This window comes from Caloenas nicobarica, chromosome 2, assembly GCF_036013445.1.
Source record: "Caloenas nicobarica isolate bCalNic1 chromosome 2, bCalNic1.hap1, whole genome shotgun sequence".
NCBI classification, from domain to species: domain Eukaryota; kingdom Metazoa; phylum Chordata; class Aves; order Columbiformes; family Columbidae; genus Caloenas; species Caloenas nicobarica.
Genome location: NC_088246.1, coordinates 111,680,767 through 111,703,413, shown reverse-complemented (window position 1 = coordinate 111,703,413; position 22,647 = coordinate 111,680,767). Strand labels below are relative to the sequence as shown.

General features: G+C 39.1%; 1 protein-coding gene across 7 annotated transcripts in view; it reads left to right on the top strand.

Annotated features, from left to right (window-relative positions):
* PTPRM (protein tyrosine phosphatase receptor type M) overlaps nt 1-22,647 on the top strand; it is a 472,021-nt gene that overhangs the window by 431,178 nt on the left and 18,196 nt on the right. For all 7 annotated transcript variants that reach the window (XM_065629988.1, XM_065629983.1, XM_065629982.1 and 4 more), the window contains 2 exons: nt 6,970-7,067; nt 19,238-19,354. In XM_065629988.1, coding sequence (XP_065486060.1) covers nt 6,970-7,067; nt 19,238-19,354 — 215 coding nt within the window. The remainder of the gene's footprint in view (nt 1-6,969; nt 7,068-19,237; nt 19,355-22,647) is intronic.

The following is a 22,647-nucleotide window of genomic DNA, read 5'->3' as shown; positions in this document are numbered from 1 at the left end:
TTAAGCATCTCTGTATTAAGCTGGCAATTTAGAATGGAGGATTTTTTTATTTTAGCTAGCTCTGAGACACTTACACATATTTCGTAAAAGGACTGTGGCTTGTCACTACTGTACATTGTAGACAGCATGTTACAGGCCAAATGTTTTTATGTTCTTTTTACATTTAGAAAGAGATGGAGAATTTACAGGTCAATCTCCTTTCCTTCATCCTGTGAAAGGTCTAGTGCTGACTCCCCTAAATGCAGGAGGAGGTGGTACAGAAAGCCAGCCAAAGCGCTGGTCAGTCTCATGGGAGCTATAGATAAAATTTCTCCATGTACCGCAGTCACTTAGTAATCTAAGCCTCGTTGAAAGCTAATGGGACTTGAAAGCACTTCGAAAATTTCATTTTCTGAAAGCCAATTTTCACACATAGTGATGTGCAGGCAGCAGGGCTTGCTGACTGGCTGGCTCGAAGCAGGTAGGATTTAGTTTGTGCTTGAAAATCAGCCAATTACTATTCACTGTGCTGTCCCTTGGCTGATAATGAGAGAAGGCTGTGTTTTTCCTGAATGAAGGATACAGTAGAAAGCTTCTATATTGCCAGTAGCTGCACTGAGCAGGATTTGTCCTAATAAAGCATTTCAGCTTGCTTTATAAGCAGCATTTTCCTGAAATGTCAAGCTAACAAGATTCAGTCAGATCTATTTCTTATTGACAATCCTTCTAAGGTGAGGAAATCATGAAAAACACATTTTAAATTCATAGCTCAGTCCTGATTAACCCACTTGAGTGTAGCTGAGGTGACTTACTGTGGAACAGTGTCGCTGCATACTGTTCTCTTTTTTTGCATTTTGCAAAGGGCCAAAAAAAAAGATGATGGACTGGCTACAACTGAAATATTCTGAAGCCTGGGTTAAAACTGGTGTTAGGAGAAATAACATTTTTTATTTGTTTGCGAATTAAGTTCTGGTAGAATTCTTGCTTACAAAATGGTGTTCTTTCTTACCTGACCGGGAGTTAATTGCTGCCTCTGGAAACAAGTAACTCCGCTCTGCAGCATCTCTGATCTTCTATCATGGAGGAATCAGTTAAAATAAGGTTTAAAACTGAGAGGGAGGTTTTTTCCATACCTCACATAAGATTAGCCGTAGCCTCAGGCTCCCTTGCTTGGGCGCCTGCTGGCTTAAGATGCAGGGTGTTTCAAAAAGATGGACCCAATTTGAAATCACTTCACTTTGAAGTCGGGTCCATCTCTTTGGAACACCCTGTACTGAGAGGGAATCAACCTCACTGGAAGTTCATCCACAGTTTTGTTTACTTGTATTTTTCCAAGGCAAGAGAGATTTTGAGGAAAGTTTTATCAGGAAAGCCAGCATAGCTATAATGACAGTATAGCCCTGCTGAACATTACATAATAATTCATATTTGTAAGGCTAAAATTAGAAAGTGTATTTCAAATGCCATTGCGGTCTGTATCGACACTATGTCTCAAATGAAATAAAGTGATAGAAGTGAGAAAGTGTTTTTTTTCAGCTCATTACTGGGTTTTTGTTGAATTTCATTGAGATTCTTTAGTGCACAAAATGTCTGGGGCTGCGATATGCAGAAGAGACAAATGATAATTAATGCTGAAGTATGGCAGCTAGAAACCAGCAATTAATAAATAACACTGAAGCATTTATGGCCAAGTTCTGCCAGTACAAACATCTGTTGCCTTTTAGGACTAATTCTTACAGGACTGTAAGAGACACCAGTAGAAGTGAAGAAGTGCATGGCACTGGTGTATGTTTTAGCCTCAATGTTGTTTTGGTTCCTGGAACAGACTTGGGAGGACTTTATTTAAAAAACATTAGAAGTATCCAGGTTATATGAGCTGATTCTTTTTCATAGCTGTTTTCTTGACACCTTAAAATCCGAAAGACTGATCTATATGTATTCAGATAGCTATTGATGAGTGGTGGGCCCATATGGTTTAGTGATTTCTTGATCACAGTTTTATCTCAGACTTAAAAATTATTCACAGTTTTTAGAAAGGCATACGTACTGTGCCTATAAAAACAGACTCTTGTGTAAGCTCTTAAAGTCAATTTAAGTCTATATGTTATGGTAGAAAACAAATGTGTAAACCTATTTTGAAAGAAGCTATTGCAGAAAGACTGCATGATTAGTGCCTGAAGCAGAGCTTTGTTCTGGACTTCGCCTACCTCCATGGAGGCACTAAACCCTTAAGAACTCCTGGAAAGAGTGAAAGTTAAATACTTGCCACCATACCTATTCAACAAGCATATGGTAAAGACTGCTCTTGACAGCTCAGATTATCGGCAACTGATCAGATCTTCGAAGTATCTTGATACAGAAACCAGCTCATTTGGGGAGGGCAGAGATGAGCCGAGATACAGCTGTACTCTTGCGTGACAGTAGCGATGGAATGACAATAAAATACTGAACTAGCAGTTTAACATGCTAGTTGATGTGATTTTTTTTTATTAAATCAGCACAACTGGGACCTATAACTTTTCTTTATAGTATGCTGACTATTTTAGATACAAAGATCAAGACATTTTATTTTATTTTATTTTATTTTATTTTATTTTATTTTATTTTATAAAAAAAGTAGGACCTACTCTTACAGTCCTTAGGCTACACCTGGTCACACAAAGAGGTGTCCAGGTTTGCAGAGCTGCTGACCACTGAAGAACTTTCCGTGAGGTAACTGGGAGGCTGACAGAACTGAATGCTCATGAAAACCTGATCACATAATGATGCACCTGCAAAATCCCATTGATAAAACCTTGGGCGCATTGCCTTACTGAGTAGGGAGAAAATTTATTTTAGTTAAGGGAGATGTTCCCTTGCCTGCAGTCAGTGATATTTATAGTTTAAAATGACATTTAACTGCAGGTTTTTTATGTAACTTCTTTCTGAAGGGGAGTTTTGTTCTTAACTCCAAATTCTAGCATGGTGAAAAGAGCCAATAGCATGGACTTATGGATTATCAGAAGACTGGACTGGCAGAGCACTAGTCACCCTGTAATTTTGCTTCCACCTGTGAAATTCTCTGTAAATTAACCTACTAACAGGTAGTCTGTCCTGCTTAAGGGGTTCATTAGAAAAAAGAGCATTATTGAACTTCTAAACTATTAGCTTGTATTCTGTTCTCCCAGTGATTTTTTTTTTTTTAATCTCTGTTTTTATGCTTTCACGTGTATTTTGAACAATTTTTGCAACATGATGGGTTTGGGGTTTTTAGACAGTGTACTTGCAAAAGAAATCATTGCTTTTTGGTGCTTTTTTGGCCATGCAGCCATATCTGTTAATAAGAAAAAATAGCTGTATCTCAAGTTCATTTTGAAGGGATTATACACAGTAAATAATGAGTGCTAAAATGCAGCTCCCTCTATGCAACTATTAGCTAGTTGTCTTTGACCGGTCAAGTTGCAGGCAGGCACAACAGCAAACAGCAAGTTTTGCTTCAGGAAAAAGTGAAGGCAGTTGTCACTGCTACTAGAAACTGCAGTAACCATTAGGTGAGGGAACCATTTTATAACCACCTCCTGACACCAGGTGAATACATCTACTCACTGGAAGGAGGTTTATTGCACTCTTTTCAAGACAGAATTTCACTACTGCGTTTAAGTTCTGCATTTTGTCAGTCTGCTGCCTCCATCAAGACATGCTCACGGCTACCGCTGCCCATGCTCTGTCCCTGGGGGACAGCTTAAAGGTATCTGTTCATTTTCTGTACATTTCTAGCTTTAATATCTGTTACTGAATTTGGTCTCAGGTGGACCAAACATTAGCTCATGGATTTGACGTTCTATGCTAGAAAAAGTTTCCTTGTTTAAGCTGCTTGCTTTTCTAGAAATTGAAAAATGACCCATAGATTTACAAGTTACATCTGAGTAAGTGCTGGGGACATTTCAGGATTCAGGTTTTACTTGTGTCTCTGTGTGTTTGCTTTCTGACCTCCATCTGAACACTTTTTCCTGGTTTCTGGGCTAGTTTATCACATTCAAATTGATCGAATACCCGAGCAGTAATACCAGTTGTTAGAACTGGTCTCACAATAACAAGCAGAAATAGAGGCTCTAGAAAGCTCCGTGTACAGAAGCAGCTTCTTAAGAGTTTAAACCATTCTTAAAAGCTGTGTGATTTTTCCATTTCCTAATATGTTTGCATTTCCAGGGCAGCAACTAACAGCTACTGGTAATACAACTAATGGTTGTGATACATACAACCAACCATTTCTGTTGAGTTTTTTCAATAATGCGTTTAATTAGCTTAAGGTTTGGAGGCTTGATTTCTTTTTCTTATTTTCCTTTGCTTTTCATCCTTTGGTTGCAGTATGGTGTTGATTTCTTTTTTTCACAGCAGAAATCTTTGATACCAGCTACTGTATTGTGTAGCTAATGGGATACACCACAGGCTTACTGTTAGGCAGCACGGTACCTTCTCTTCAGACCTGCTCCTCCGGCAAGGGGGCAACTGCTGAGAATAACCTTCCAGCCTATTGTGCACACATCTGTTAAGTTGATGCTTAAGAGCAATTATAGGCTCTTTTTCTCTCTACCACAAGTCTCTGGAATCAAATTGTTCAGTTCTTCATGACAATAAATCCTCCAACCCTACCCAGCCTCTAAGGCTTTTCAATTGTGGCTGGAGACAAGTAATAATTTATTCATATGTCAGAAAATAATTTGAAAAATGTCAAGAAGAAAAGAAAAATGGGGTAGAAAAGAATTACTTTCTGAGACTTTAAGGTAGGTTTTCGGATTTTTTTTTTTCCATTCAGGGTCCTGAATGTGAAAGAAGTTTGGAGGCTAAATGTAAGAATTTGAGAGGAAAAGCAAGGAAACACTTGAGAATACTTGAAGAAAGCAGGAAATCCTGTCAAGCACTTTTAATTGTGATTGTCTTATCATTTGGGTAGTAAGATTGAGAAGAGCCTACTCAGCACTGCAGAATAGGAGATTTCTTCTAGAAGAACACATGAAATCAAACTTGAAAGACTTGTCAGAGCGCAGCTCTTTCTCTGGCCTGAAAAATGCTATTACTTTTTTCCTAAATATATATTTTTCATAATTTATTATCCTTGTTTTTCTTTATAAAGGATGACAAAATCTTTAGGAAGAAATTAGTGTTTGGGATCTCTCCCCATTTGTAATTTGTGATTTCAGGATCTGAAATGTAGGAATCTTCAAATCACAAGACAAATTATGGTGTCTGTAGGAAAAAAAAAAAAAAAAAGTAGAAGGAAATTTCCATAAGGTAGAGAGAGATTTAACTATTGTCATACTTCAAAATGAAATCTCACGGAAGTATCAACTGTTGCGTGCTGTAAATTAAGAGACAAAAAAAAAAGAGGTGTCCAGTTTTGCAGCCACAATGTCAGCTTGAATTTGGTAATTTCAGAAACTGTAGTTTTTATTCTGCTGTTACTTCTACTCTGAGACCTTCTGACATTTCTTGTGTTGTAACAGTCATAGATTCCTGTTGTTTTAAATGGCTTTTTCTCCTGTTATATGAACTACCAAAGCAAGCAAATAATGAGTGACTATAGGGAAACCTGTGATACTAACTATATATGCACCATTTTTAAAAGCAGAGAAAGTAAGGAAGAGAATACATAACTTCTTTAAATGGCCTATGCAAATTATGGATGATAAAATTATGCTTTGAAAATGCTGAAAATAGAATTTTTTTAAATAAAAAGTTTTAGATTATTACCATCCTTTTTGTTAAACTTGAGTTCTAAGTAAGTTATGTCATAACTGTGATGATATTTGCCTAGTGAGCTGGTTTTGCCTTGCATATAATGTCATAGAATCACAAAGTCATAGAGTCATACAATGCTTTGTGTTGGAAGGGACCTTCAAAGATCATCTAGTCCAACCTCGCTGCCAGGATAATATAGTAATAATACATTACTACATTTTTCACTAAGTGCTTGACTTTCAGTGGTAAAATTTTATTTTCAAAGGGAGCTCAAAGTACCAAATCATGGGTGCCAAACTACCCAAACCTGTCAATGTATGGTTTTGTAATGCTTTAATAGTGTTGGCTTCTTCACTAGAGGAGCTCTTAGGCCAATACATTATCCATTTGTCCTCCAATTAGCTGATTTAAAGCATTCCTCTAATAAGCCACTAATTGCTTACTGGGGTATGGCAGTTCAGTAATGTATTCAGTATGGATGTTAAGATTATAGTACCTGATAGTAATTTACATTTGTTTATTTTTGGCTCAGTGGTTTTAAAGCAGTGGTTTAAAACCAGGGTGGCACACCGTACGTCATGGGTAAGACATATAGGCTGGAAATAGGCAAGACCAGGCAGATGCAAAATGACGTGGTCGTTCTCGGCATTTTAGATTTCTGTAACATCTCCTGGGGGCTGGTACCCAGCTTTAGCACGGCGCTAGAGGAAGCCCCATGTCTTCATCTACAAAAGCACACAGGTTGCTGGGGAGAGCACTGCAATGCCGGGGTTCTTTACCACTTTCCCCGCCGTTCTGCGAAGTGATATACTGCAGCAAAAAAACGATAACTTCTGTCTCACTTCGGGAAGTACAATTTAGGAGCTGAAATAATTTGATGGATAGCGAATACTAAGAAAAATATTAGAAACCAGGAAAGGCCACATAATCCATTGAGGCTCATTTCATTCCAAATACACCTTCCCTAGGTTATCATCCAATTGTTAAGAGAAGAGTAATGTTATCCATTTTTTGTAATTCCACTTCTGGGTATTACAGAGATAAATACCTAAATGCCGGAGAACTAACTTTCTTTCAGCGCACTATTTCAGGCGAAAAATACTTAAATGCAGATAGGTGGGATGACAGAAAAGAAATTGACCCTAAATGAAAAATATGATGATAGTGAAATGAATATATGTGTATAGTCACGATTTCTCAAAGTTCCCCAGAGACAAGCTTCCAGTCATGAGACTCTCAGAAAGTAACCTTTCCTTTGATTTATTGTTTCAGGACCAATGCAGGAGACAATATATGACTTTTGGAGAATGGTATGGCATGAAAACACAGCCAGCATAATCATGGTTACTAATCTCGTAGAAGTGGGAAGGGTAAGTGATTTTTGTACTTAAAAAGATGAAAGACTTCCAAGGTGTTTGCTTTTGGAAATTAAATAGCAGACCAACAAGATGCTTATATACTGAGTATAGCACATAAAATATTTATGACTGCCTCTGCTAAGAGGTTCATTATCAATTATTTTTAAACATGCTTTGGATGCTTGTCTTTGATAACATTAGCACAATGAAAAAGTAACTGATAAAGTGGCTTCCTGTACAGCACAGCCAGCAGAGACTGCCAAAGAGGGAGAGCGTCCTATCTTTGTATATATCTCAGACATGCCATTTCTATTAAGGGAAACTAGGGAACTGATTACAGAACAAGGTCATCTCTTTTTTAAAGAAGGCTGAGGAGGAGTAATTCCGAAACACATTTCTGAGGAAAGTAGTTAAACTATGAAATTGCACCTTCTTCATAGTATATTAGTCTAAATCAACATGATTTGTTTGGGTTTTCCTTCCTATAAGCCTCTGGACTAAAACAGAAAAAATTAGCTTTATTCATTTGTACATTAAATTTGTTGACCAGGAGGTCTTCAGAAGCTGAGTAGTAAAGGAGAGCTCAAGTTACCTGGTTGATAACTGTGCACTTTCCTTTGCGTGGTAACTTCTAAAGTAGGCCTCCTACTCAAGTCATTATGGCTAATTGTATTTTCAACAAGTATTGAACGTAACCATTTTCTTTGTTTCTCACAACCATCAATAACTGAGTCTTTTAATTTACTGCTTTGTCTATGCACTGGTATCTTAGTTCTCATTTGGGATTTTTTTTTGTAGAAGATGTGCTTGGGAACTGGGCATATAGCTTTCATTTGGAATGAAAAAAAAACAGTGCTTTTATTGCAGCTGCTGCAATTACTGTAAATCGAAGTGTTGAAACAAGGAGTCAAGTGCACGTATCTTAGTGTGAGCCACATGGTTTTAAGAGATGTTTTTAATTTCATGCTGATACCCCTCTGCCCTGTGGCACTGGCGTGAGGAGAGTGAGGGCTGTTTATGTGGTGTGAGTCGAAGTGTTGGATCTTGCCTCCTTTTTAGCGAGTTCAGTTTTACAATCTCAATTTATTCTTCTTTATGTCCTTTGTCGATTGTTAATATAAATCCTAACGTTTAGATATCTGTGTGCCCAAGCCTGCCAACAGATCGGGTGCCAGTATTATTTTTAGATATAAAAAAGACGGGATTTTTGACTGCAATTAACACCTGCTGCAGGAACACACGTACAACTAATTGCAGAGACAAAAAAGGGTCATGGAGGCTGCTTTAAAAATTCAATCCCTTGAGTGAGGAAGAAGGTAGAAATAGTTGGATAGTCACATATCAGTTCAAAATGGATGAATTTGTAAGAAGAGGAAGCTCTCCAGCAAACCTCTTCATTAAAGCTTTATACACAGTCCTGAGTACCCAAATACCCAACTTAAAAAGGCATGTTTTCAGGGTATGGATAAACAAGCCTTAGAACAGAAATAGCATACTGTGTGAAACCACATACTGTTTTCCTAAAGTCAATATTTGAAAGCATCAATTAGAGTGAACTGTCAGGTATCATCCAGGGAGACGTCAGTCTTGGTGCCAGCATTGGCGGCCTCAACTCAGAATATTCAGGTACCCAGCACGTTCCCTCAGCTCTGAGCAACACTTCGTGCTGCTGCGGAGATTTCTTCAGGGTGCAAGAGTCCTAGCGGGATACAAGATCTGCAGCTTTGTGGTTTCTGGCAGTGGTAGAAATGACTTTGTTCTCGCTTTCTCTGGAGGCCAACATAGGTGAGATCAGAGAGCAGAAACTGAAATGAGCTTTTAATGGAAATGAGATCGTAGGAGCCACAGAACAACGCAGTCACTCCTCCATTGGTGTCTCTGTCCTGCTCCCAGAGCTGGGACCATCAGCAACAAGGAGGCGTATTACAAACACACCATCTGTCCTGCAACCTCGAACACAAGTTGTGTGCCACCTTAATTAGTAATGATTTTAATGGACCTTTTGGTAGCATTCCTGCAGGGCAAACCTTACAACCTTCCCAACCTTGAGGTTTTCTATTTCGGTTGCTGTCACTGGTGTAAGATTTATAGGGGTTTATTATTTTTATTTTTAACCCTCTTGACCCATTGTAAGCCATGAAGGAAAATTCCTTTTTATTTTCAGGAAAGAGGAATATCTATTTAACATGTTTGCCACACAGTGTATGTCCTTCATGAATTAATCATTGAGGGGGCGTATGGGTATTTGTTTACCAGGACTGGCTGGATAGTCATTAAATCAGTGCTAGGAACTTGCTTCTTGCCCTGGAGCATTATGCATCAGGACCGTTTTAATTGCGGATGGAGGAATCACCATGAGGCTGTCCCTAATGCAAGCACCTGCTGCAAATGACTCAGTCCCTGCGTTACCCTCCAGCAGGGTCCATGTACATCTGCCAATATCTGTCATTATCTGAGGCACGCTTGTCAAAACCGTGCATCCCTTTAAGCTCTTGTGTGTTCCAGCAAGGGACCCTTGTCAGTGTTTCTGGCACCTGCAGACTGCTGTGCACCTGGTATTTAAATGGCACAGAAATGTGTTTTGATTGTTTTCTCTCTTTAATGAACCCACCTGAGGGACATTTAGCTCTTTATCTGGTAGCCCGTTACCCAGTGACTCACATTTACACTGCTTGTGTGGAAATTCAGAATTCGCTTGTGCTGTTATACTAATCCATCTGCCAGAAGTCTTATCACAAAATCTGCAGGGTTCCCTAAGGAGACTTTTGTACTGGTAATTTAAGCTAATGATTTCTAAACATATTTAGTCAGTTTTATGAAGACCTCATTAGAATGTGACTGTTTATTAAAACCCTAAATGAGGTCTCACAGTCATTTAGAAAAATCATTGCTGAGTTGCATGAACAGTTCTTTGATAACAGATGATGGAGTGGTTTTTAGTTAAGATTGGCCTAGGCTGACATAAGAACTTGTACAAAAAACCTAAACAAATAAGCAGCCCTTGAAGCAGCCTTCAAAAAAAATTCTCTGTCTTCTTCACGCTGGGGTCAACAACTTTCTAACTGCAACGAAGTTCTCAAAAAGGGAATGACAAGTAATCAATGGTATAATATATCTACATTTTCCAAACCACACACAAACAATTAAAAATCAAAACCAAGACTCATAAAAACATACCAGCGTGACCATGAGCTATTTCAAAATAATGTGTTTTGGTTTAGATTAATGCAAGAGGCCTCCATGCTCATGTTTGTAAGTGGTAGAACAACTGAACATGGTAGTGAAATTTCAGGCAACATCTTTCCCTGAGACACTTAACATAAGACAGTGGATTATTCCAGAAGAAAAAAAAACCTCTTTATCCCACCAGTGTAGGGATGATAAGAAAACAGACACGAGAGAACATCGTGCTTACTCCAAGAGACTGCTCTGGAGTACAGACTGCAAAAGACAGAGCTGGGTCCTTCTGTGGAAAGCAATGGGAACTGGATCAAGGTCTTTATGTACCTGCCAAAGTCTCAGGTTGCTTCTTTAAGTGTTTCCATGTTTGCACACATGGAAACATTTATTTCCTCCCTAAAGAGCTGTGCAGGGAAGAGTTAGGGTATATTCAATTGTGCCATCTAGCTGTCACCTCCATCTTTGCTCTTGTTGGGCTGCAACTAATACTTGGTTGGCAGAATCAAACTTGGCATGTCACATCATTTGTCATTTGTCAGTAGTCACTTTCTCTCCCATTCCTTGTTTTTGCTTGAGGCAGAAGAAATTTAGTAATATCTAATTAATAAATGGTGAAATGCACTGATGAAATTCAGTGGAGGTGGTTGATTACATAAATGTGCTGCAAGGACTCATGATTGTCATGCTTTTAATATAACAAAGTGTTTACAAAAAAAAAATCACGAGAAATAACTATAAAAAAATAAAATCTCACCCCAGGAGCATAGTAATTACAGTAATTAGAGTTTTGCAATTATTATCCAGAATTAGAAAACAGCCAGTGCTAATAGTGTTAATAAGCACACAAAAGACCTTTTTTTGAAAGAAGATGAGGTTGACTACAACGGAATGGATGTGACACAAACAGAGGAATGAAGGTCAGCCATGGATGGGTAAATAGCCCCTGTGCCTGCACACACACCTTAGCACAACTGAAACAGCTGAAACAGCCTCTCACCACCATCTTCTCCCTCAGGAGCATGGTGCTGTCCTGACAGCCATCTCACACTCCTCCTGCACGATGTTTCCCTCTCAGGACCAGCAGGGCTGTATCTGCATAGGGAAAAAGAAAGAACACGGTGGTGGCTTAGCTTTTCCTTTGCTTGTTTGACGGGACCTGCGGTCGACATGCTACATGACACTCACTTCTGCATTGCTGCAAAACTCTTGATGGCTCTGACTTTTCATGCTTAAAAAGTATTGGGGTCTATGTGACAGTGAGGAGAACCATACAAAGGTCTTCTGACAGAAAGGGAACACGTCCTTGCTGCTGGTTGGCTACAAAATGTTCCCTGTTATAAGATAAAATTTAGCAGGAAAGAGTTGTTCTTCTCAAGAGAGACTGTGTGGGCCCAGCTTTGAGCAGTCATGTGCATGTGCTTGGTCACTGGGTCAAAGCTTGGTCCTTGCTCAGGATATGCAGCCTTGGTAAGCATTCAAGAAACATTTCTAAACCAGATACAAATATATTTCCGTAACAAACAAAAAACAGAAGTCTTTATGTTGAACTAGATCTTCTTGAGGTCCACCTGATGATTTGTTTCTGTTAGACATTAGACATCCAAGAAAAAAAGCCAAATAAAGCCCTGTCTGAAGACTTCTTACTAAAAACATATGGCAAGAAGCAAACAAAAACTTAATAGGAAATTCCAGCAACATAAAAACTGTGTGAAATTCGCAATGGACTTGCCACCTGTTCTTAGAATAAAAAGGGTATTTTTTTGACACAAAACTATTAGGAAACTTGCTCTTACACATTTTGCAAATTGTGAGTCGTTTTCATGCAGAAGAACCCTCTGATAAACAGAGATAAATTTAAACTATTTAAGATTCAAATCACCCATTCTGGATATTGCAGAGGTGAAACACAGTGACTCTAACATGTCACAAACTGCACATTTGTATTTAGTATAAATGGAAGAACAATCTATCTAATTGAAACTGCTTCTAAATGTAATAAGCCAATTACCTACATTGGAATTAATTCAGGATACTGGCATTAGGGCTCCTTAGGAGTTGTGCCAAAGTGTTTGTAAGCATCCTGGTGACTAAGATTTCATTTAACCTTTCGAAAGAAAGAAAGAAACAAACAAACAAACAAACAAAGAAGCAAAGAAAGAAAGAAAGAAAGAAACCACATTTTATAAGTGAGAGGGAGAAACATTGCTATATGAAACCCTTCCCTACCTCTAGCTAATTGTAGTCTCAGCTTTTAAAACCTATAAATGGTGTCCTTCCCCATCTAGAGAGATCTTTTCTTAATCATGTTTACCCAGAAAACCTGGGACCTGTGCTTATGGTACATAGACGTTATTATATATTCTGTTGTTTTACTTTGGCTTCCAGTGTAATTCTAGTATCTCTTGTTGGATAGAGTAGATTTTTTTCTTTTACATAGTATTAATGAGAAAAAACCCAAAACATCGTAATTTAGAACTGCTGTTAATCTTTCAAGTTAGTGAACCCTTCTAGTCATTAAAATAGATTTCAGGTTTCTAGACATCTAACCAGAATTAATAAGTTGCTACTACTCCATTATGTGTAGCAGAGGATGAGCCCTTAGGGAAAAAAAATTCATGTTTTTCTTCAGGAAAGAGAAGGAAAGACCCTTTGCAATCATTTAGTAAAGATGTCCCCAGATTAGCAATGTTAGCATCATCAAAGAGGACCTCAACCTACAAGCGTTCAGCACTGTCCCATGTCACTCAAGTTAGACTTGGTTTCAGCTCTCAGGGTTTTGATGCATTCTCATTTCCAGTACAAGCTATGTTTCAAAGAATTTTAATCAACAGAGATTAATATCTTAATGCTCACTAATCCAATTGAGATAATTCACTTTGAGAAATAAATAAAAGATGCATTGAGCCCCTTGTTGGGCTAGCTGCTGAAGTGCTGCCGAGGCGTAGGATGCAAGTCTAAGTGCAGCTTGCAAAGAGGCCTTCAAGTTCTTCTTTGAAATGTCAGGGCTAGCGAAATGGCTTCATCACTACAAGTCTCCTCACCTCAGCAGTCTTGTGAAATTAATCTCTCGGTCTCTCTGTGAAAAAAAGAAGTATCCTGGAGGCACTAACACAATTTTACCTTGCTCGGTAGAGTAACATGTAGAGCTTTCTAACCTAACATCAGATGATCAGGTTTTAGAGCCAGAAGGTGATCCACTATCTTGGTAGTGCTCTGCAGCTCAACTATATGCCCATGACTTCACCATTGTGTAAGGGATTAAGACAGGCTAGGAAGAGTTCCAGCTAATCCTATAATTGTCCTTCATCTTGGCATGGGACCACTCTTCTCACGTGCTCTGCCTTTTTTCCTCCAGGGCTGTACAACAATGCACTAATTTACAGCTTTTATTAATGACTAGGGGAGACAAAATTGCCTAAACGTAAGCAATGAAATAGAGGCAAACCGTATTCTGCCGTTGGTCTTATCAATGAAGGGAGGCACACTGCTACAGCTTTACCTTGCGTTACCTTTACTCTAAAGCATTTCTTCTAGACTAATTCTTTTTTATGGCCGGAGGGAGGCCACACCATGGGTTTGGCCTGCCAGCTTCATTTTATCTAACCCGAGCTACTAGGTTGGGTATAACAGTATACCCGATTCTTGAGAACAAAGGGATCGCACTCATTCACTGAGGTGGAAAGCATGAGTGTGTGGCTACTGCTGGGCATGTCCAGAAAAATAGCCATTCTGGGCAGAAGTTGAATGAGAGTGCATCCACCAGGCAGCCTAGGGTTGTGCTGATGGGGCAACACAGGACAGCAGAAGGTGGAGAATAATATTAGCTCAGAGTCGTCACTGGAAGACATTAGACTGAGCTAGTAAAATTCACGGGGACATCTCTCCCCTTCAGGCAGCTGTGAATGACATAAAGACTTCTGGCTGCCTTTGTAGAGACCCGTTCATGTGATGGTGCCAAATAGTATCTTAAATGTTCTATTTCTCAATACTCTTCCATACCTCTATTAGAAAACTGTAAAATGAGTATAAAGCAATTAACTCACTTGCTTAAAAGCAAACAAAGAAAATGAGAAAAAAGAGAGACTGGGTTTTATCTTCTGTCAAAGGTTGTTTTATAACTTATAAAATGTTCTTAAATTGCAATACATTTTTTGTTTGAAAAGTATTTAAATAAAAATACTTTCAATTATTGGATGTCCTTTTACTTCAAGTCAGCCAAATAAAAGTATATGATGTTATCCCAGCTGCACCTGTAAAATATGTTAAAAATTTTCACCAGTGAGCTTGGTTGGTTATTTCATTTTATATCCTAGAGGTTTCACTTCAAAATTTATGTCTGACTTATCATCATTACTTAGTTCAGGATTAATTTTAAATTGGAATTATGATACTGCTCTTCACTAACGACAATCCATGCAGTGCATAGCCAGTTATATCACCTTTTTGCTAAGAATATTTCAGAATCAAAGGAAATTGGAAACTTTGAATAATCAGTGTTATTTAAACTGTTCTGTACTAACTACAAAGTATATTTCACAGCCAGCTCACATATTAATTCTGTAATATACCTCCTATTCCAAACCTCTAAGTGAATGAATTACTGTCCTGGCTTTCATACTGCCTTTAGCTAGATGCGTCACGTTGCCAAATGGCTAAATATACAGCATCGGAAGTCACAATTTGTGTTCATTAGCTATCCACTGCCTACATTGTTTGTTATATTTAGAAGCATCAACAACAACTTTCCACCTTCATTTTTAATTCTTAGTTTCTCATATTAAACTATTTTGCTGGGGGATGTAGCTAGGGGGTGGAAGTAGATAATAATCTTCTCCAAATTTCTAAAATTATTAGTAAAATAAACATGTTTGGAACAATTGGACAGTGTACCTTGGGATGAATAGATTAAACTGGAGCATTTTCATTGTGTCTCTGGCAATCACCCTTTTATCTCATCTTGTGATGAACATCTGTATTTTTTGGCACATTGTTAGTATATAAATGCGGGGTGTATCTGAACAAACTCTCAATTATAGTTCTGCTCAGATGAGATTTCAAAATTATGTTTTCTACTTTGTGGACGATATTTACTGTTATGGTGGCAACTGTGTTGGAAAAAAAAATGCTTGCATTTAATATTCAGTTCTGGATTCATGTATCAATTATTTAGCTAAACCTTCTGTTAGTTTTTTTTGTAAAACATTTACCAAATGTTTATAAAAAGGGAAAGAGATTCATCAAGTCACAGCAGCTAAAGCTGTGCTAAAAAGAAAAAATGAACAAACATATGTTACCAGCAGCTTTACTCATATTTGATGAGTAAAACCATATTCTATTTTGTTGCAATTGTCTTTCCTTGTGCAAATAAAGGCCCTAGTCCAACAAACATTTATAAGTGTGATTTTGATTTACACTATTCAATCTGCTTCTCTCTTCAAGACACACCTTTGCATTTATTTGGAAGGTCTTGGAGGAGATGGAAGACTAATCTTTAAGCATTTACTTGACTTCTGTCTCATCAGGAGTCCACACAGTTCCCACGTCTAGAGCTCAGCACGTGCATCAGCGTTGCAGCACAAGAGCCAAAAGTATGAAAAAACCCTGAATTAAAAGCAAAAAAAAAAAAAAAGGTTGTGTGGGGTTTTTTTCCGCCTCCCAGTGAGTGAATCATTTAGTGTTGGTCTGTGGCTCTGACTGCGGCTCTGGCACCGTTCCCATGGCTGTTACAGCCCCTATTCCACTTGGGAGAGTTTTCAGGAAATTGTGTTGTCATGGATCCTTCTGCTCAGCTCCAATCTGCTCCGTGCCCAAAGTCCCCTGTGCAGTAGAGGAAGAAATCCCTGTCGGGCCCAAGCTGCGTGAGGCACAAAAGGCTGTAACTTCTGTGCCACATCCCTCAGTGCTTCCCTAATTGTTCCACTGGATCATCTTAAATAAGGTTTAAAAAAAGAGTGGAAGCAAATCCAACAGTTGAGGCATAAGAAGGTGGGGACTGTGCTGTTCTAAATTTGCCTTTCTAAATGGCCCTAGTTCTTAGTCATAATCCAGACTCGCTGGATTTACCAACTTAGAAACAGGCATTTTTTTATTCAAGGCTGAGCAATTTAATTCAGACAGGATTGGGTGTTTGTTTTGGTTTGGTTTTTTTCCCCCGATTGTTTATTTTACTAAACTAGAACTGTTTTGAGGATGGCAGGCACCCATCAGAAGGAAACAAGGCTAAAGTTAGCAACAAAGAGACGTGCTGGTCGGTGGCGCTGTGACTGGGATCACCGCTGCAGTTACTCTCTTCCTACCTGTGTTGGCTGTTTTCATGGGGTTCAGGTTCCACCTATGGAAAGGATATGTGAACAAGGAGGAGAAGGGAATCAGCTCCAGAGCCAGGCTGTCAGTGGGCTGCTGCAGTCCAGAGACAGCGTGAATTGCCTTATTCTGCATCAAGGGTCAAAACATCATCTTAGCTGTAGGTAGGAAAACCCCATTTCAGAGAGTTCCCAGCAATGACCATAAGGGGTCAGTTTGCTGGTCTGAGGGATTTGAACAATGTGAATTCTCTGGGTTACTTTAACACCACAGACAAAACAATAAGCATTCAATGTTTTTCGCTCAGCTTCTATCAGAGGGGTTTTGGAAATACATCCAAACCAGATAAGACTGGAATAAATATCAAGTAGACACAACAACAGATAGCAGCAGCAACTACTAAACTGCTTGCAGCAACGCTTAATGCTTTTGTAATGGTTGTTCATTGCTCACAGCTGATAGATACGCTGTAGAGATGAATACGTGTTTGCCAGAGATCCTGCCATTTAGGCACCCTGGGACTGGCCCTCAGCTTGGCCCTCGGCTGGTGGAAACCTTCTCATCCACCAGCTTGCAGGGCAGGGGAGCAGCCTTGCTGCCCTTGCCCCTGGTACAGGAGTGCTGGGCACTGCCAGGACTGTCCCGTGTCCCAGCCTCTCGCTGTGGAAGGGAACTGTATAACTTGGTGTTTGCCAGCTCTCCTGAAACCGTGCTCCTGAAACCACATGAAGTGTGACCAATATAAAGAAGTTTTCTTAGCCAATACTAACATGGTTACTAGGTCTGAGGACAAGTATAGAGAGATAAATAAAAACATGCTTATGGCTACCTGAACTTCAGCTCTGCTCCAGGAGCTTTCCATCAGCTGTGTGAGCAGGAATGAGCTGTTAGGATGCTCGTATCATTTTGTGGCTGGGAGCCAGGGCTTACAACCAGGCTACCCTTTTTCTCTGAAGAGGTTCCTGGTGTGGGGATGTGTTTTTCCAGCCCTTCAACTCAGTTCTATTCAGATTTAAAGAGTCAGAAAAAGGGTCAGAACTACTGACCCTGCCTGCACAAACTTTTTCATTTTATCAGCCGGTATTACTCCTTTAGTGTGGCAAAACCTCTCTTCTGTCCAGATAGTAAAGAGGGGTTGTACATGATTATCGGCTACGTCACTTGAAACAAATTCTGAGGAAAGTATTTTCTTCTGCTTGACAGGACAAGGTTTGACTCTCCATGTAATCCTTTATGTACTGAACTTGGAGTTTGTATAGATTATTTGAATCATGCATTGCAGTTTTCACTGTATGCCTATACTAACGTACATCAGTGTTACCTTTTGCTCAAGACTAGAAATCATAGTAATCCAAATATTTTGGCATGACAATGGGCTTGAGAAATACTTTTAACAATTGTGAAGTTTAATTCTTTTTTTTAAATTTTCGTGTCAGTTTTCCATTGAAGATTTGAAGTGTTTGAGGTTTTTACCCGATGCATCTTAGTGTTTATTTAAGTAAACTGGTAGAATTGCATGTATTAAAAGATGCATTTTAAATTTTTGCTTCGGTGAGAGAAAGAGAAACCATTCCATGGAGCAGATGTATAGCAGATGCTACTTCTAGCATGTACTGTACCACTGGACGATGGCCAGATGCAATGGTGATAGCATAGCTATTACTGTGATAGAGCAGAATAAAATCAAGATATGTAAGTAATGTGTTAGCTTCCCCGCTCACCTCCTTGTCCACACAAATGGGAAGGAGGAGAAAATTCTTAAGCCTGTCAGCTATCTGCATCATCATATACAGTCCCCACAATCACACACCTTTAAAAATAGCAGAATAATAGTTCACATTTGAATACATTAGATACTGTGAAGTCCCTCCCATCTAGACCATACCAGGGCTCAGAAAAACTGAAATACAGTTCACAAAACCCACCTTCTTTCCATCTCCATATCCCAGGATAAATTTGCCCACTACGGAGGGAAAGAGTAGTTCATCTCACCTAACCTGAGCGATCAAGAAGCCAAAAGCCTAGGCAAAGGCGGTTGTCTAGATTCTTTCCATAGTTAACAACAACAATGAAAAAAAAGCTCCTCTAGAAGGCATTTGTCCTACTCATCTTAGTTTGAGCTGAGGCGAATCCCACCCACAGCGTTTGGGGTCATCCAGGGAATCCGTGTTAAAGCCCAGACCAAAATCTCTTGACATCAAGTATTGAGTTTTGCCATTTGACCTTTCATCAGTTTCTTTGGAAAGTTAAGCTGTGAAAACAGGTACTTTTCTAACAGTAGAGAAAATGCTCCCTGTCTGAAAAACACATTTTCATTTTAGAAGGTAGGAAGATATTTAGAAGGTAGGAAAGAAGCTTCTGGTGGTAGATGTCCCTCTGGGCACACCCAGCCTCAGAAAGCAGAGGAAATGAACAGTTACTCGAACTGAGTTATGCAGGCTGTAAATATCCCTTGTGCTTTGTACAAATTTGCCTTACTTTACTATCCGCAACACAAATCTCGCCTGCAACTCTGAAAGATGTCTTTAAAAAAGAAAAGGCGATGTCCCTTAATCATTATTCATTTCTATGTGTAGGAAATGTGACTGTTTTGCGCGTGATTGCATTTTAAAACAGAAATCATTGCACAGAATACAGAATAGATTCAGTATGAACCTTCTAAAATAAATGAACCTTAATTTCTTTTGTATTTTTTAAAGGTCAAATGCTGCAAATACTGGCCAGATGACACAGAGATATATAAAGACATTAAAGTTACCCTAATAGAAACAGAGCTCCTGGCCGAATATGTGATTCGAACATTTGCAGTAGAAAAGGTAAGTTTCCAAATTCAGTTTTCTTAAATGCAGTGGTATCTGCCTAGGTAACTTATATGCAGATTCGACATGGAAAAGTTAAATCTTTTGACTGACATCCCGGTTTTGTAGTTATGCTTTGGGTAAAAGACTACTGCCCTCTTATGGTAAACTTTGTTTTTCTTTAAATGCAGCAACTTTTCTGCACTTTCCATCACTGCTGGCCCCTTCCTGAGCTAGAAAAAGTGATGTTCCTTGCCTAGGAGAAATCGAAGCCTCCCTCTCACCAATCAATTGAAAAACACATTCATGCTGTTTTCCCATCTTATGTTCCCCACAATCATTTTCTGTCTGTGCCAGAGGCTGCATGCACCATTATTCAGAAGTCTGTGGTGGAGAATACTGCTATCTGTTGGGTCAGTGTGTTCCTGGTCTGCAGAGACATAGCTGAAACAAAATGATTTTTTTCTCAAGGCAATTTCACTTTTCATGTGGAATCCATCTTTATATGGAGAGCTCCAGTCAGTGTGTTGTATTACTGCTTATTAGAATAATGCCATGAATTTATTTCATGCTTACTAGTTCTTGTAGCTCTCCCAAACAGTTTACAATATATGGACAACATACAATTAACAAATAAGGTACTTACTGAAAGTGGGAACAAGCAGGGTCAGTCAATGCTGAAGTGTGTCATGCATTTTGTGTCAATTCAGGGGTTTTACTCAGACTTCATTAAAGGACAGAAGTGTTTTAATTGCATGCATCAAGACTCATTTGAGTTGCGGAACGAGGAAAGGGCCTCTTTGGAAGACTTGATATTCCTAATGACGCACTGAAGTCACGTCCTCTCAGTGTCTCCATGAGCAGATTTTCAACTAATTAGCTTAGAAAACTCCTTTTGATTTAATTGCAGTACCTGTGATATACTAGTTCTCTCTAATGATGAAATAGTATTCAATTATGGTTTTGAAGAACATAATCTTTAGCATCAAAGAATCCTGCACCCAGGTAAATGAAACTGCCAAAACGATGGCTCAACTGAGTCTCTGTACATACATCCACGGTAAAAAAGGAATTAGGTTTTTTTCCTGGTTTATTCTTTAATCTAATATTTAAATATGCATCAATACAGCAACCTGAGGGTAATGATAATAGAATTATGCAGTTTGAATGAACTGAAATATTGTATCATGTTTACCACTATACATATTGTACATCAAATTCATGCAAGCCTGTTGTTTCCTTGCATTTAGGTATTTTTAATAAACAGATGAGAAATGGTGGCTACACTTTGAAGTAGATGAAGCACTGGCTGATTTCTATGCTGCAAATTTTAAGCCCATGCTTTGATGTTAGCTTTTCACTTCTTAACTGAGACTGGAAAAAGAGACCTAGAGGATTTTACAGTTGATCATAACCAAACTGTCTTGAATAAGTGCATTAGAACAGATAGAGATAAAAGGCACTAAACATTTTATTTCTTAAATCTCCATCTGAAAAGATTTCATTTAGACACTGCTTTTTAATAGTTGCTAGTTTTTCAGTAAGCCTCTAAAAGCAGTGTCAGTGTAGTTTGAGTAAAGTACATTTGCTTTTACCATATTTTCCATATTTTTTAACTCTTCCAGTAGTACTGGAAGGTAAAGTCTATACATCTCTGCCAGCACAATTCTTTTGAGTTTATATTTCTGATCTACTGAGACTGATACTTTTCAGCCTCTCCAAGACAAGCTGCATGATGTGGCAGAGTGCACCCTGACCAAATCTGTAGACAATACTAAGTGAAGGGTGGTGTTGAAACCCTGAACATTGGAGCCTCATTTTCAAAGGACTTGAAGATTTGGCCAACAGAAACTTTCATAATTCAACAAGGAAAAATGCAAAGTTCTGTGCCTTAGGTGGACTACCTCATGTATCTACACAGGCTGTGACATCCTGGGGCAACATAGAATCATAGAATAGTTTGGGTTGGAAGGGACCTTTAAAGGCCATCTAGTCCAACCCCACTTCGATGAGCAGAGACATCTTCAACTAGATCAGGTTGCTCAGAGCCCCGTCCAGCCTGGCCTGGGATGTCTCCAGGGATGGGGCATTTGCCACCTCTCTGGGGAACCTGAGCCAGTGTTTCACCACCCTCATTGTAAAAAATTTTTTCCGCATGTCTAGCCTGAATCTCCTCTCTTTTATTTAAAAACTGTTACCCCTTGTCCTATCATAATAGGCCCTTCTAAAAAGTCTGTCCCCATCTTTTTTGTAGGCCCCTTTTAAGTACTGAAAGGCTGCAATAGGTCTCTCTGGAGCCTTCTCTTCTCCAGGCTGAACAACCCCAGCTCTCTTAGTCTGTCCTCACAGCAGAGCTGTTCCAGCCCTCTGATCATCTTTGTGGCCTCCTCTGGGCCTTCTCCAACAGGTCCATGTCTTTCCTGCACTGAGGGCTCCAGAGCTGGATGCAGGACTCCAAGTGTCTGACATCCAGGATGATTATGGATGTCAGACATATGAGCCGCAAGGGGAGGTTAAGAGAGATGGCCTTGTTCAATGTGTTAGAAATGAGGAGGAGTAAGGAGGATATAATTGCAGCCTGCAACTATCTCAAAGATGTTTAGAAAATCAAGGCCACCAAATTCTTCTTATTCTTCTTACTGATGGTAGATGGTAACACAAGCAGGAATGGCCAAGAAGTTGCAGCATAGAAGGCTTGCACTGGAAAAACTCCTTCAAAAGGAGGGAAGTGCAGTGCTAAAGCAGGTTACCCAGAAAAGTTGTGGAATCTCCTTTCTTGGAGGTCATCAGGGATCAGTTGGACAGAGCCACTGGTGACCTGATTTAGTGTTGGCCATAGACCCACTCTGACTGGGAGGTTGGGCTGGAGACCTCGAGAGGTCCCTTCTGACCATCTTTTCTATTTGTGGATCAATATCTCATGCCTGCTCCTAAAATACAGTTTAGAAGTTGATTTGTTTGGATATAAATTGATCACTTTTTTTTTTTTTTCAATGGCTATTTGGTAATTACTGAGAAGTAGGGGGACAATGCTAAGAAAATTGAACCCAGAATTACACTCTGATTCTGAAGACCATTCGCTAGATACCATATACATTTTGTGCATAAGCGTTCCTTTGGAGCAGTTCCTTTTCAGCACAACAGTTAACTCAGATGAATTACTCAGATAGTAACACACAACAGCACCGTAAGTATTTGTAGATTTAGGATTTACAGTTTTGAACATCCTAGGTTTTATTAACAATGTACACCATTTTCTGTTTATTTCAGCTGAAAGAAAAAGTAAAAAATACAGTCTTTCCAACTTGAGC